Raw genomic sequence first — 13,666 nt, 5'->3', positions numbered from 1 at the left:
GAACCTGCAACCTTCCGATCATGAGTCCACGTCCTTACCCACTAGGCCACCTCCGCCAACCAAGGGGGCCCTTCATGTTGTTAACATTTGAATACTCAGCTGAATATTAACTATTTTTAAAAAAGCATTTAAGAAACCGTAATAGCATACAGTAATTGTGCTAGTTTGTAAAATGTGAACATGAATTGCTGACTCACTCTGTTCATTTGGTTTTATTTCCTAAATAGGGAGTGAGAGACCTGCTTAAAGCAGTGCTGGACAAAATCCAGACCATTCCGAATTTCGTGAGCTCAGCGGTGGTCCAGCAACTCCTAGCAGCTCGGGAGGTAATCTTGTGTAAATTTACTTCACGTCTTATTTTCATACATTATGGTTCCAAGTGAAAACCCCACACCCCTCTTATTTTTTTTTTTAGGTTGTTGAATACATCCTGGATAGAAATGCCTGCCTCCTCCCTGCCTATTTTGCTGTAACAGAGATTAGGAAGCTATATCCAGAGGGGGCTCTGTCACACTGGGTATGTACGAGTTTTAGGAGCAGCCCAAGGTTGCCCAAGCAAAGAGCAAGAGGTGTTATTCCATCAAACAACATGGTGTATTGTTATTCAGATTAAACATTAATAAGCCATGGTGACACTGGTGTCAGAGACTCTGACTCATTAAGTCTCGAAGTATAACATATTGAACTTCCCGGTGCAGTCATGTGTCAGTGTGTGAATTGGTGTTACCATGACTTCATTTTAAACTGTATGCCTGGAACGCAAATTAAATTAGCTTTATTGTTACTACACTTAAGATTACATCCTGTTGTAAAAATCTAATGTCTTATTAACATCCCCTTCATTATATTCCTGCAGGGGGCTGGTGATACATGCAACTCTGACACTGTAGTCTTTTTAATGCCAAACTAAAACAAAACTTAAACCGAGTGCCTGTCATGTTTTGAATATTCAGACTGATTTTAAAGGTCATTTCTGGGGGGGGGGGGATTCTTTCTGACACTCTTTCCCAGCTCCTTGGGAGTCTGATTTCAGACTTTGTAGACAGTTTTCGACCCACCGCCAGGATCAACTCGATTTGTGGTAAGAGCCTTGTGCGTCTGTTGAGGCATAGATCTGCCCACATGCTTGCGTGGAGTTGTTGATGTGGGTCTCTCTGTGCTGGCATGGTCAGGACGATGCAGTCTCCTTCCTGTGGTCAATAACTCCGGGGCCATCTGTAACTCGTGGAAGCTGGACCCTACTACTCTTCGTTTCCCTCTGAGGGGAATGCTGCCCTATGACAAGGTTTTTTTTTAATGCCCTTATTCTTCCATTCACTGGAGCAACACCGGATTATGTGTGGGACAGTGGTAGTAGCAGGATTTGGGTAGGGCTGTTTGGGGAGTCTGTTGACTTCACACATGGCCTGACATGAAATGGAAATATAAAACTGTCAAATATTTGCAAGCTGCTAGAGACATTTTCCTTTTAGACTCGTTGTACAACAAATCAAACATTTGTTGAACGACACTGAACACTGATTACCGATTACTTAGGTGACTTTCCAAAGGAAAGTGCAGTTGAGTGAGGAGAAAGGGATGGTTTGGCACCTGATTTGCCTTCAAATGACCTATGTGTTTATTATTTCAACCACTTTTTTATAAAACAATGTTTTAATAATCTACATAATCTACATTTTTGTGGCAGATATGTATTGTCATTAATTTTATCATAGCAACACCTACAGCAATATATCAAAAAAAGGCTTGTATTTATTTCTTTCTTTCTTTCTTTCTTTCTTTCTTTATTCCAGGACCTGTTTGACCCCCAGACAGGCCTTCTGCGCTACGTGCTGGAGCAGCCCTACTCCCGCGATATGGTCTGCAACATGTTAGGGCTCAACAAGCAGGTACTGTTCACCTCTTTTCATACATTTTTACTATTTCAGTTGTTTTTATTTCATTTTCTCTTTCACCTCACTCCCCCCTCTCAGAACACATTTGAGGATGATAAAACAGAGATTCCCTTTCAGCCCGTTGCCTTGCCTTGTCCTGATTAGAGCATCTATGTTGTTTCGTTGAATTTTGGTTTTCTACAAGGCCAGCCTCCAATTACACTCCCTGCCACAGCAGTGCATATTAATGAATGGCCCTTCTCTCTCTCTCTCTCTCTGCTTGCCTGCTTTAAACTTGAAGCCTTGAGTGTGTGTGTGTATGTGACAGAGTGTGTGTTATCTTGGCCAGTGGACACATCACCTGGCCTGCTGTCAGGGAGTTGACCGGCTCCTCCCGTCACATTTGCTCCGGTCTCAGGGGTTTGCTTTGTGTGACTGACCAGCCTGTTGACCTGACTGGCAGGGGAACTTGGAGCTGGACTCCTTGTCACAGTTTTGTCTTTTTTTCCTTTTTCTTATTTTATCTTTTTTTGTTTGTTTATTTTCTTTTATTTTTTTCTGTCCTGTCTTGCCCCCTTCACGTCCATCCTCCAATGCTCTAGACCTTGAACCTTGCTCAGGTATGTCTACAATCTTCCTGTTGTATTGTGACTAACCACATAAATGGGAGCTTTTTTGTAGAGCACAAATGAGAGAAAATACAGTATATTGAAAAGGAGAGGAAAAATACAACATAGGGCTTGAAATTACCCCTCAAAATAAATGCAGAGAGCCAGTTGCATTTGGCTGGAGCAAAGCTGACGCTGTGCTTTTGGTCAGCAGTTAAAACACCAAAACACTCATTTTAAAACTTGTACTTTCCTTGTTTGTCTAGTTTACAATATTCAATAATAAAATATAGTTGTAAATTCATTTACCTAGTCAGTTGCTAAAGTCTCACTTTTCTATTATGTAAAAGCTATTGTAATATGATTTTATTTTTCTGAATAATAAGTGCCACCACTCTGTAGAAGACTCTATATACACACACACACACACACACACACACACACACACACACATTATTGTAAAGTATATGAATGACTTGAAATAAAGCATTTTAACACAATGAACACATTTTTCTTTAATGTTTAGGGGTGAAATCTATATAAAGTGACCATGGAAATAACTTTTTTTTTTTTTTTTTTTTACACCATTTCCTAAGTCCAGTATTTCAAACAGGCTTAAAACCTGTTTCACTACACATCATTTTTTTTTTTTTGTTTTTTTTTTATTACTGGGATTATTTATGATCATTGCATCGTTGCACCTTGTTCTTGATTTGGTGAGTTTAAGTGAGGCAGAGCTGCATTTTGTGATCATTTTGCCACATGTAGACCTTCGACTAGCCAGCTGTCTATGTTCCTGACACCTCCAGTGTCCTTCAGAGCACCCATGCACATTGGCACTGGCTCAACCCAGAGCTCAGAGCATCAAAACGTACTCGAGAATGAGAACCATGTTAATTTCAAGCCCTGATCTGCTGCATGCTTGACCGTAGTTCGTAGTTATGTTGCGTTCGTGTGTGTGTGTGTGTGTGTGGGGGGGGGGGGGTGTTTTGTGTGTATGTGTCCATTTCGAGCTGTGGTGCAGTTTACCAGCGGATGCCTGCTCTGAGAGATCACTGTGCCGATTATGTTACATGAACTTGTTTCTCACACGATGGGGAAACTTTTACTTTTCCTGTCGCTGTATTGGATTTTGGCTTTGATTGATGGCTAAACCTGGAAATGTAATTACAGGAACATCTGCTACTCTCAGATAGTACAGAACACTTTCCGTTCCAACGCGTGACGAGATTATCCCCTCCCTCCTGTGGGATCGTATTTGGCTGGTGACAGTAAGGAGGGCAGTTTTCTCGGACAGGGCATGTCTCTGACAGTAGGCCGGCTGCCTCCTCACCGGCGCGTGCGTGCGTGTGTGCGTGCGTGCGTGTGTGTGTGCGTGTGTGTGTGTGTGCGTGTGTGTGTGCGTGCGTGCGTGTGTGTGTGTGGGAGTGAATGTGTCCGTGTGATGCTTATGGCGAACAGAGTGTGTCGCTGATTTGGTGGCGTCTGCCTCCCTGCATGTCACCCCAGCGTGGGAAGCTGCAGCGCGTCAAAGCACACCGTCCACTTTTCCTCCAGGACCATCTATTGGCGGATTATCTCTACCCGACAGCACTGTGGTACAATGAACATGTCAGCAAATTTTTTTATAACACCGAAAGGCGGATCTGCTTTTTTACTCCCATTTTAATTTTCCAACACGTGTGTAGCTCTGTGATATGGTGCAGCTTCCCTGGGATCAGGGCTTTTGTAGGCCGTGCTGCTGTCTTCATGTCATGCCCTTTAATGTGTGTGTGTGTGTGTGTGTGTGTGTGTGTGTTAGGGTACATGCTGCTCGCAACATCAGTACGTGCCCTACATTCCCGCCCCTGTCCACTATGAGAATTGGTCTTTTTGAAGCCTAGGGCTTTGCCTTGGAGACCACGTGTGGCGCTGAAGGCAAAGCGTGGCATTAGCATGGCATCGGTGCCCCTAGCTACGTAGGAGTCGCATTGATGTGCAGAGAATAACCCCAAATCCTAGAGTGGGATTGTGGCCTAAATTCAGCCTGCCATTCTTGTTTTTCTGTAAAATGTGCTTAATGCCGCTGGATGACTACATCTTCTGTTTCATTTAAAAACCAGAAAACATGAAAGGTGTGGTGATGTTTTCACTAAATCTCCCTGTACTTCAGTAAAAATGGCAGAGGCAAGTTCAGTTCTTAACTGCAGTTCACTGGCTGGAAATGTCTGCTAAGATGTCACTTTAAAAGATCGATGGATTATTACAATGACCCTTTCTGTTTAGTCTTATTTAATCTTTTTCTTCCATGGAAAACAAGAACAAGAAGTAGCGGGGCCTAAAGCAGGCGCATATTTTATTAATTTTTTAAAATGCCTCAAATGTATTAAAACACAGTGATTTAAAACTAGCATACCTTATTCATGTTTTACTATTCAGCAAAAACATCCAGTTAGCCATAAAAGCTAAGATAATGGAACCATAAATTGCTGTTGTAGGGTTTAAAGCTTACAGTTCAGACTAATTTATCTTATCATTGTTGTTTTAATAATTCAGTTTACATTAATAATGCAATGATACATTTAATATTCAAATTATCTTGAATCTCTGAATTACAGGGGATCTTGGTGGTAATGTCACAATTCTCATATTTAATAGTGACCGTATAGAATATCAACACTTCAGCCTTCGGTCTCTGTTCTGTCAGTCGTGTTTTACTGAAAAACGCTGCAAATGTGACTTTGTGATCTCTGAGCCGTGCCCCTGTCTGTTCTGGGCATTCTTCTTCCTCGCTCTGTCCCACAGCATAAGCAGCGATGCCCGGTGCTGGAGGACCAGCTGGTAGACCTGGTGGTGTACGCCATGGAGCGCTCCGAGACGGAGGAACAGTTCGATGACGGGGGCACCAGTCAGCTGCTGTGGCAGCACCTCTCCAGCCAGCTCATCTTCTTCGTGCTCTTCCAGTTCGCCAGCTTTCCCCACATGGTGCTGTCGCTGCATCAGAAGGTGCAGCAGTAAACACACACGGATGCTGTGCTAATATGTGATGTTTTGATTACTATTAGTAGTAGTGGTATTAATAATAATAATAATAATAATATGAGCATTGAAAATATTTGTACTTTTCAAAGTATGCTCTATTGTATGGAAACATAAAATGTCATTGTTTCGTATTGGGCTGAATTTAAACTGCATTTTATATAGTCAATCCTGCTGTTTTCAAGACTAATTAATAATATTTAGTCTTGATAATTAATATGCCATATTTTCAGACATACTTAGAGAACTAAATTTTCTTATATGCAGACCCAATATGGTATTTATTTTAAGCTGTTTCACTCTGATTGCCTGGTGGGGGTCATTTAAACTGTAATTCACCGTAAGATTTAAGTTTTATTACCACTAGTCATAATAATGTAAATTATACCATAAAACCGTAGTATTGTAAGAGTGAAATATTCAGCCTAAAACACACAAAGAACATTTTAGATACACAATTGTGTTCAATTTAAGGTTCATTTTAGCATTAAATGTTTGTTTGGCATTATATGTAATTATATGCCTTTTTAAATAAGGATGTGATCATTTTCTCAGAATTCTCTCTGAAATTCAGTTGTGTGTTTGCTTGCCATCAGCTTGCAGGTCGGGGCCTCATAAAAGGCAGAGATCACTTGATGTGGGTCCTGCTTCAGTTCATCTCGGGCAGCATTCAGAAGAATGCCCTGGCTGACTTCCTCCCAGTCATGAAGCTCTTTGACCTGCTCTACCCAGAGAAGGAGGTAACCCAGATATGTACAGAACATAGTTGAGGTGCTTGCAGTTGAATTGAGAGTGAAGGTGAAGCGATTGATACTGGGACACACTGCAGCACCGCACACGGTGCACACAACTGCGTTTAACCATCACACTAAGTTATCAGTGGGCAGCCATAACAGGCGCCCGGGGAGCAGTCTGTGGGGATGGTGCTTTGCTCAGTGGCACCTTAGTGTCTGTTCAAATCCTGAGCTGCTTTTATGAGGTCTAAATTGCATAAATTCTGCAAAGAGGTGGCTTTCGGATGACGAGGATAGGCCACGTACGTTTTTTTTCTAGCTGAGTGTGTTGAGATCAGTAAATTATGTTAGGAGGACATAATGGTGGGCTGCTTCTGGCAGTTTTATGTATTCTGTTCTTTGGCTGCATTACAGTGGCCTTAGCAGACATGGTAATTAATGTACTAAAGAAAATGGTTAAATATGAATAAACTTTCATATTTGCTCATATATAGTTTTTTGACTTAAAACCATTTGCGCTGTTTCACAAATCTAAAAACTGCCATCGAGTCATTGGCTCAGATGGGTGCAGCATTTTCTGCTTCAGCCATCTGCGGCACTTCCCAGGGTATCGCGAGCCTCCGGCACGGCATCTGCAGCTCCAGCTCCTGGGCACTGCAATTAGATGTTCTCCAATGTCCAATTAACTCTGTTCTTAATATGCTCATTAGCATGTTAAGTATTAGGCACTAGCAGCTAGTCATTCCGTATGAAATTGGTCTTCGTTGGGTTAGGCAGAAAGATGCAAAGTGAGGAGTATGAGGAAATGGGGAATTTAAATGTTTGTAATTAAATGTTTTTTTTTTTGTCTTGTTAGAGGATCGTTGAATCCACTTTTATAATGAAGAAAGGATTGGATTTCTCATTCCTGTTGATGGGGGAAAATGTAGGAGACACTGATTGGAGAAGCCCACTGTTGGGCATTTGTGCTGCATGTAGGGCTGCACGATTTGGGCAAAAAGACATATTGCAATTACTGAGATCAATATTGCGATATGATAAAGGACACTTGCTTGTATATCAATGAAAAGTCTTATACAAATTACTAATAGTGAAATTTTTAATTTCAAAGTGAAACATACAAACTACTTATAATAACGTGAAACAACTTCAACAACTTCAAAATACAATATTCTACAAAATTTAAATAATCACAAAAAACTCTTTACATTACTGTCAAACTACAAACCCTGGTAAGGCTAAACAACTGTTTTGATTATATTTGGCCATTATAAAATCCCGTATTATAGTTCTTATGTTTAACCAAAACGTTGTTTGGAGGCTGACTTGAACACAGGGATGCATAGCTTTGCTAGCTTAGCTAAGGTTAAGATTTGTAAACTGAGGTGAATTTCTTTAGGAAACCTTCAAAGTTTGAGAAAAGTTAACTAAACAGCTAAGAACAGTCTAAATAGTTAATGCCTACGTTTAGCCAAAAACGTTGTTTGGAGGTTGACTTGAACACAGGAATGCATAGCTTCGTTAGCTTAGCCTAGCTTAGCTAAGGTTAAGACTTATAAAACAGGATTTTATAATGGCCAAATATATTCAAAACAATTGTCCAGCCTTACCTATGAAATGTAATCCCCGGGATCTGGTTTGGAGCGTACAGCGGTTTGTACAGCCCCAAGCAGCACAAGAGTGAGGCATTTTTATGTACTTCTCTCCATAGACATGTATATGCTTCACACCACAGCAGAGCCTATCGCAATATGGCGGCGAGGTTGACGTACAATGCAGTTCGTCATGCGACGTCTACCTAGTCACGAATCTGAGGTCTCCATTGAACCAAATTGAAAGTCATGTGACCAAACACGTGACATCCGACTGAAGTGAGACTTCAGTCAGCTCGCAAACTTTGAGAGAATGAGAGAATGGATCGGATATGTTGCCGATCCAATCCATGTACTAATCATTTAAATTGCAGCTTTTTGCGTTCATGTAATCGTACAGACTGACATCGCGATTACGATTGCTATTAGTTTAATCGTGCAGCACTAACTGCATGTTTCAGGCCTCTGTATCTCTTATAAAGAGAGGGATCCACTACAGATCAAGACAAAATTATGATCTTCATCCAAGGATGATCTGTTTTGATTTTGATACGACATTGTTGGAAAAGGTGTTAATCATATGATGTGTTGCCTTTAATCACCTGAGCTGTTATCAATATATTTCTTTTTTTTTTTTTTCTAGAAGGTGTCAAATATGTCAACACGTTCCAATCAGTGCATGGTTTCTGTGCTTTAAGACATTTTAATCCTCTTGCCTTTTGACTTCCTGTAGTGCATTCCAGTACCAGACATCAACAAACCCCAGTCCACCCACGCCTTTGCGATGACTTGTATCTGGATTCACCTCAACCGCAAGGCTCAGAGTGACAACTCCAAGCTCCAGATCCCCATTCCTCACTCACTGAAGCTGCATCATGAGTAAGCAACTCTGACCGCATCTGTGGCTGGTCGAAGACAGCAGTCATTACACTTACACAAGCTAATGTAATGTAATCTGTAGCTGTAGTGGTCTAAAGAGAGGTGAGAAAGTGCCAATGGATTAATGCCCACTGGACCTGTGCATGGTCAGATAGAGTAGAAATAAATGATAGATGTACGCGCAAGTGTACCATTGCAGTCTGAGCCTCTTTCCCACAGTCTGTGGGAAAAAAAAAACATCTGTAATACTTTTTAAAGTTTTAGTTAAATATTGTGTTTTAATTACGATTAAGTTGTTTTATTGGTTTATCTAAAGTATTATAATATGTCAGAATATTAACAAATGATGAAACAATTAGCAAAATATTTTGTAAAAGAGGTTACCCGATTGTGGTCTACAATAAGGTCACAAAGCCATGTGTGTCTCTTAGATTCCTCCAGCAGAGTCTGCGTAACAAGAGTCTGCCAATGACCGACTACAAGATCGCCCTGCTGTGCAACGCCTACTCGACCAACTCCGAGTGCTTCACTCTCCCCATGGGCGTACTTGTAGAGACCATTTATGGCAACGGCAGCATGCGCATCACCCTGCCTGGCACCAACTGCATGGCATCAGGATCGGTCACGCCGCTGCCCATGAACCTGCTTGACTCACTCACCGTCCATGCCAAGATGAGGTGTGTCATTTCAGCCTAAATCTCATATGTACACCCACACACACTCACTAAAGCATTACGTTGTTTTGGCTGAACAGATATAACTCTTATGAAGACATGATCAGGGTTCCCATGGGCATTTCCAGACAGGGCAGTGGTGGCCTAGCGGTTAAGGAAGCGGCCCCATAATCAGTAGGTTACCGGTTTGAATCCTGATCCGCCAAGGTACCACTGAGGTACCACTGAGGTACCACTGAGGTGCCACTGAGCAAAGCATCGTCCCCACACACTGCTCCCCGGGCGCCTGTCATGGCTGCCCACTGCTCACCTAGGGTGATGGTTAAAAGCATCGCTGCACTGCGCTGCAGTGTATCACAATGACTATGACAATCACTTCACTTTCACTTTAGAGTAACTTGATCATTGGGGTGCCAAATTTTGATAATAGCATATAGCACAGTAGTGTGTTGTTTGAACACGTGTGTGTGTGTGTGTGTGTGTGTGTGTGTGTGTGTGTGTGTGTGTGTATATATATATATATATATATATATATATATATATATATATTGTACTCCAGAGCTGTGCAGCAGGTTACTTTTATGTTTCCTTGTTCAAAGTCAGTTGTTCTCTTTGGTCCTATAATTGACTGGCGAAAGACATCACAATCACCCCTCACGGAAGGTACAAGCTCTCGTGGGTATTGTTTAAAGGCTAACGACAGAGTGGCAAGTGGCAAGTCATTTATCCATTTATTAAAGGCGGTTTAAGGGCCATACTGTGACTTTTTGCAGCTTAATTTAAGACTCGTGGGGGCAGCACTCAGATCGCGCTGTAATCTGAGTGCAGAAAAACTAAATGGACTCGCTAACCAGGGGCTTTTATAAAGCTGCTCTGTTGAATATGCACAGAACACACCTAGGGTTCCCCCATGTCACCCTTTTTTCCCCTCGGCTCTGTTGCCGAACCTTTTTAGGCTTTAAAGTGGTACTTTCCTCTAAAGCAACTTCATCCTTTCATTTTGCGAAAGGATGCAGTTAAATTTAAAAGGCTGCACCTGGTCTCATCTGTCATCCGCAAATGAACACTTACTGAATATGGCAAAGGGAGAAATGAATATATATAAGAGGCTGGCGCACTGTTATCTTAATTTTTTTTCCCCCCCCAGATTTTGGCAGCTTTCTATGAAAATTGTGAGCACCAGCCCCAAATGACATTAATCATTAGGTGCTCCAATAAAGCTTTGCCAAATTGCACTCAGACTTCTTATGACTATTTTATTCTACTTAAAGTGCTTTCTTTCTTTCTTCCCTCTCAGCCTTATCCACAGTATAGCCACTCGGGTGATTAAATTGGCTCACGCCAAGTCCAGCCTTGCATTGGCACCAGCACTGGTGGAGACCTACAGCCGGCTACTGGTCTACATGGAGATCGAGTCCCTCGGCATAAAAGGCTTCATCAGTGAGTCACCCACATGCATATAAAGGAAATTTTTGCACATGTCTTTAGCTGTAGTCATCTGGATATTTCTCTCCTTTATATGTCTGATTAAAGCTTCTTTATTTGCATGTTTCACTTGGTACATATCAGTATCCTGGAAATTACTTTATTTTTTCTGATTTGATGAGCATTCAGACTCCTTTTGACATTTTATAAGTCCCTATGAAATCCATTTTATTTTCTAAATTTTTCCGATTTTTAACATTTTTGGAGGTGGGAAAAAGAACAAATGCAGTATGACAAATCACATTAAACACTGTGCAACAATGTGTTTGGGCATTTACTATTTGCTTTTGTAAATCATTTACATGTAAATAATATGTGCCTTTCATGCAAAGAACTATTTCACAATATAACATATTCTTCAATTTGTAAAATAAAAGTTAAAATGAACTGGATCCATGGTAATAAAATCTGATCAGGCAAGTGTTCCAGAAAGTCCTGCCTCAACGGGAAGCATTTGTAGTGTGTTGGCAGCAGCTACAAACATGAAGAATATGCAATTCCACATTTTAAAAATGGATTCTATTTTATTTGTTGGATTCTGAGATTTTGTCCGTGTTTTTCACGTTGCGGAAATCATGGGGGCCTGGTTTTAAATAGCAAAATTGTATTTAATTCAAATTGATCGTATTTGTATTTTTTGTGTATACTATGTGTACATTGTGTTCACGTTCAGGCCAGCTCCTGCCCAACGTGTTTAAGTCTCACGCGTGGGGCATCCTGCATACCCTACTGGAGATGTTCAGCTACCGCATGCACCATATCCAGCCCCACTACCGCGTCCAGCTGCTCAGCCACCTGCACTCACTGGCAGCCGTGCCACAGACCAACCAGAACCAGCTGCACCTATGGTCCGTACATCTGCTTCGCACCTAAGCATACACATGTTCACCACCTATAACACACTGCGTATAGACAAAGATACACGCAATACCCATCCAGGGGTGAGAATCAGGCCATCAAAATCGCAGGATATGATTTGTGTCATCTATGAAACTATGGGCTGCTGACTGGTGCCGGTGTGTGACAGGGCTCCTGCACCAATAAAAATTCAGTGAAATCAGGTTTGATCACTGCTTAGTTAATGGAACATTCTGGAATGTTCAACGTTCCCGCCCTGTTCAACGTCTCATTCACTCCAGACCTTTCACTCACTCACTCACTCACTCACTCACTCACTCACTCACTCACTCACTCACTCACTCACTCACTCACTCACTCACTCACTCACTCACTCACTCACTCACTCACTCACTCACTCACACACACACACACACACACACGCACACACATTACAAAAACTGTCAATAATTTGGTGCTTAAACAACCCCTGTGCGTGACTAGACCTGTAATTTAATTTGTCAAAAGTCAGTTTGCACGTTTAGCACCATTTGGGTGGGGGCGGGCGGTTTGATTTGTGGTCATTTATGCTGTGCTCTGCAGCACCAAAACCTGGCATGACTGATACACCCTTCATTAAACAGGTGTTTTATTGATTGGTTTGTGTGTGTGTAGTGTGGAGAGCACTGCCCTGAGGTTGATCACCGCGTTGGGGAGTTCCGAGGTTCAGCCCCAGTTCACACGTTTCCTTAGTGATCCAAAGACGGTGCTTTCAGCCGAATCCGAGGAGCTTAACCGAGCGCTCATCCTCACCCTCGCCCGCGCCACACACGTCACAGGTGATGCTGCTAAGCCTTTTAAGGCTGCGTTCTTCTTTGAAAATTTCAAATGTGCTGCTGGCATTAGTAGATTGTCAAAATATCTGATCAAACACTTACATGGTGGTTTTGTTGTTATAGGGTGGATATGGTTGTTTTATTTTTTTTATTCATTTTGGTTTGCAGATTTCTTCACAGGTTCAGATTCCATCCAGGGTACGTGGTGCAAAGATATTCTGCAGACCATCATGAACTTTACGCCCCATAACTGGGCTTCACACACCCTGAGCTGCTTCCCTGCCCCCCTGCAGGTAGGTCAGAAACTACAGTAAATGCCAAAGCTAGAAGCCCAGAATGAAATTATTCTTATAATTTTTAATCATTTCTTACCTCAGCATTCGTTAAAACACATCCCTCAGCTCCATCTCAGCATAATCCCGTATCTTTAAGGCAATAAACAGCAACGTGCTGTCATGTTAATCAGATGTGTTTGAGTGGCAGCTTTGTCTCATTACTTGATTGGCTCAAGGCTCAACATTGTTCTCAGCTACAGAACGTGAAGCGTGACTTCGCTGTCTAACAGCGGCACGTTTAATCAAAAACACAATTAGGAAGCGCTGGTCGTGAGCATCCCCAAGCTGATTATCATCACGCTGGGACCCGTTGGACACGCTGCCGACTGCAGACCTGTGCTGAGGGAGTTCTGATTCCCTGTTAATTCCCTTCACTTGTCTCGGCAAAACCTCACTTGAGTGCGTTTGCTGAGTACATTCTGTATGTTGTGTTTGTACATGTGGCACCACCTAAACAGACAGACAGGCCTCTGAATGCTTGTCTTCCTTCGTCCTCTCAGGCCTTCTTCAAGCAGAACAACGTCCCCCAGGAGAGCCGCTTCAACCTGAAGAAGAACGTGGAGGAGGAGTACCGAAAATGGAAATCCATGACCAACGAGAACGACATCATCACCCACTTCTCCATGCAGGGCTCGCCGCCACTGTTCCTGTGCCTGCTGTGGAAGATGCTTCTGGAAACGGATCACATTAATCAGATTGGCTTCAGGTAACCAGTCACATCAAGGACGCTGGCACAATACAGTGAGAGGAAATTCATATTCTCACTTGTACAGTTATATTGTTACACTGACAAG

The 13,666-nt window shown here is 42.1% G+C and overlaps 1 protein-coding gene across 2 annotated transcripts in view; it reads left to right on the top strand.

The window, feature by feature from the left end:
* med23 (mediator complex subunit 23) overlaps positions 1-13,666 on the top strand; it is a 32,395-nt gene that overhangs the window by 2,728 nt on the left and 16,001 nt on the right. The window contains exons 6-20 of one of the 2 annotated variants that reach the window (XM_029002840.1): positions 228-326; positions 416-517; positions 1,012-1,081; positions 1,173-1,285; positions 1,794-1,889; positions 2,477-2,494; positions 5,267-5,467; positions 6,097-6,240; positions 8,560-8,705; positions 9,137-9,382; positions 10,677-10,819; positions 11,538-11,712; positions 12,377-12,540; positions 12,706-12,830; positions 13,373-13,578. In XM_029002840.1, the coding sequence (XP_028858673.1) occupies positions 228-326; positions 416-517; positions 1,012-1,081; positions 1,173-1,285; positions 1,794-1,889; positions 2,477-2,494; positions 5,267-5,467; positions 6,097-6,240; positions 8,560-8,705; positions 9,137-9,382; positions 10,677-10,819; positions 11,538-11,712; positions 12,377-12,540; positions 12,706-12,830; positions 13,373-13,578 (2,048 nt within the window). The remainder of the gene's footprint in view (positions 1-227; positions 327-415; positions 518-1,011; positions 1,082-1,172; positions 1,286-1,793; positions 1,890-2,476; positions 2,495-5,266; positions 5,468-6,096; positions 6,241-8,559; positions 8,706-9,136; positions 9,383-10,676; positions 10,820-11,537; positions 11,713-12,376; positions 12,541-12,705; positions 12,831-13,372; positions 13,579-13,666) is intronic. The other variant, XM_029002841.1, reaches the window with a different exon arrangement.

This window comes from Denticeps clupeoides, chromosome 14, assembly GCF_900700375.1.
Source record: "Denticeps clupeoides chromosome 14, fDenClu1.1, whole genome shotgun sequence".
NCBI classification, from domain to species: domain Eukaryota; kingdom Metazoa; phylum Chordata; class Actinopteri; order Clupeiformes; family Denticipitidae; genus Denticeps; species Denticeps clupeoides.
This window is presented reverse-complemented; position numbering and strand designations above follow the sequence as displayed.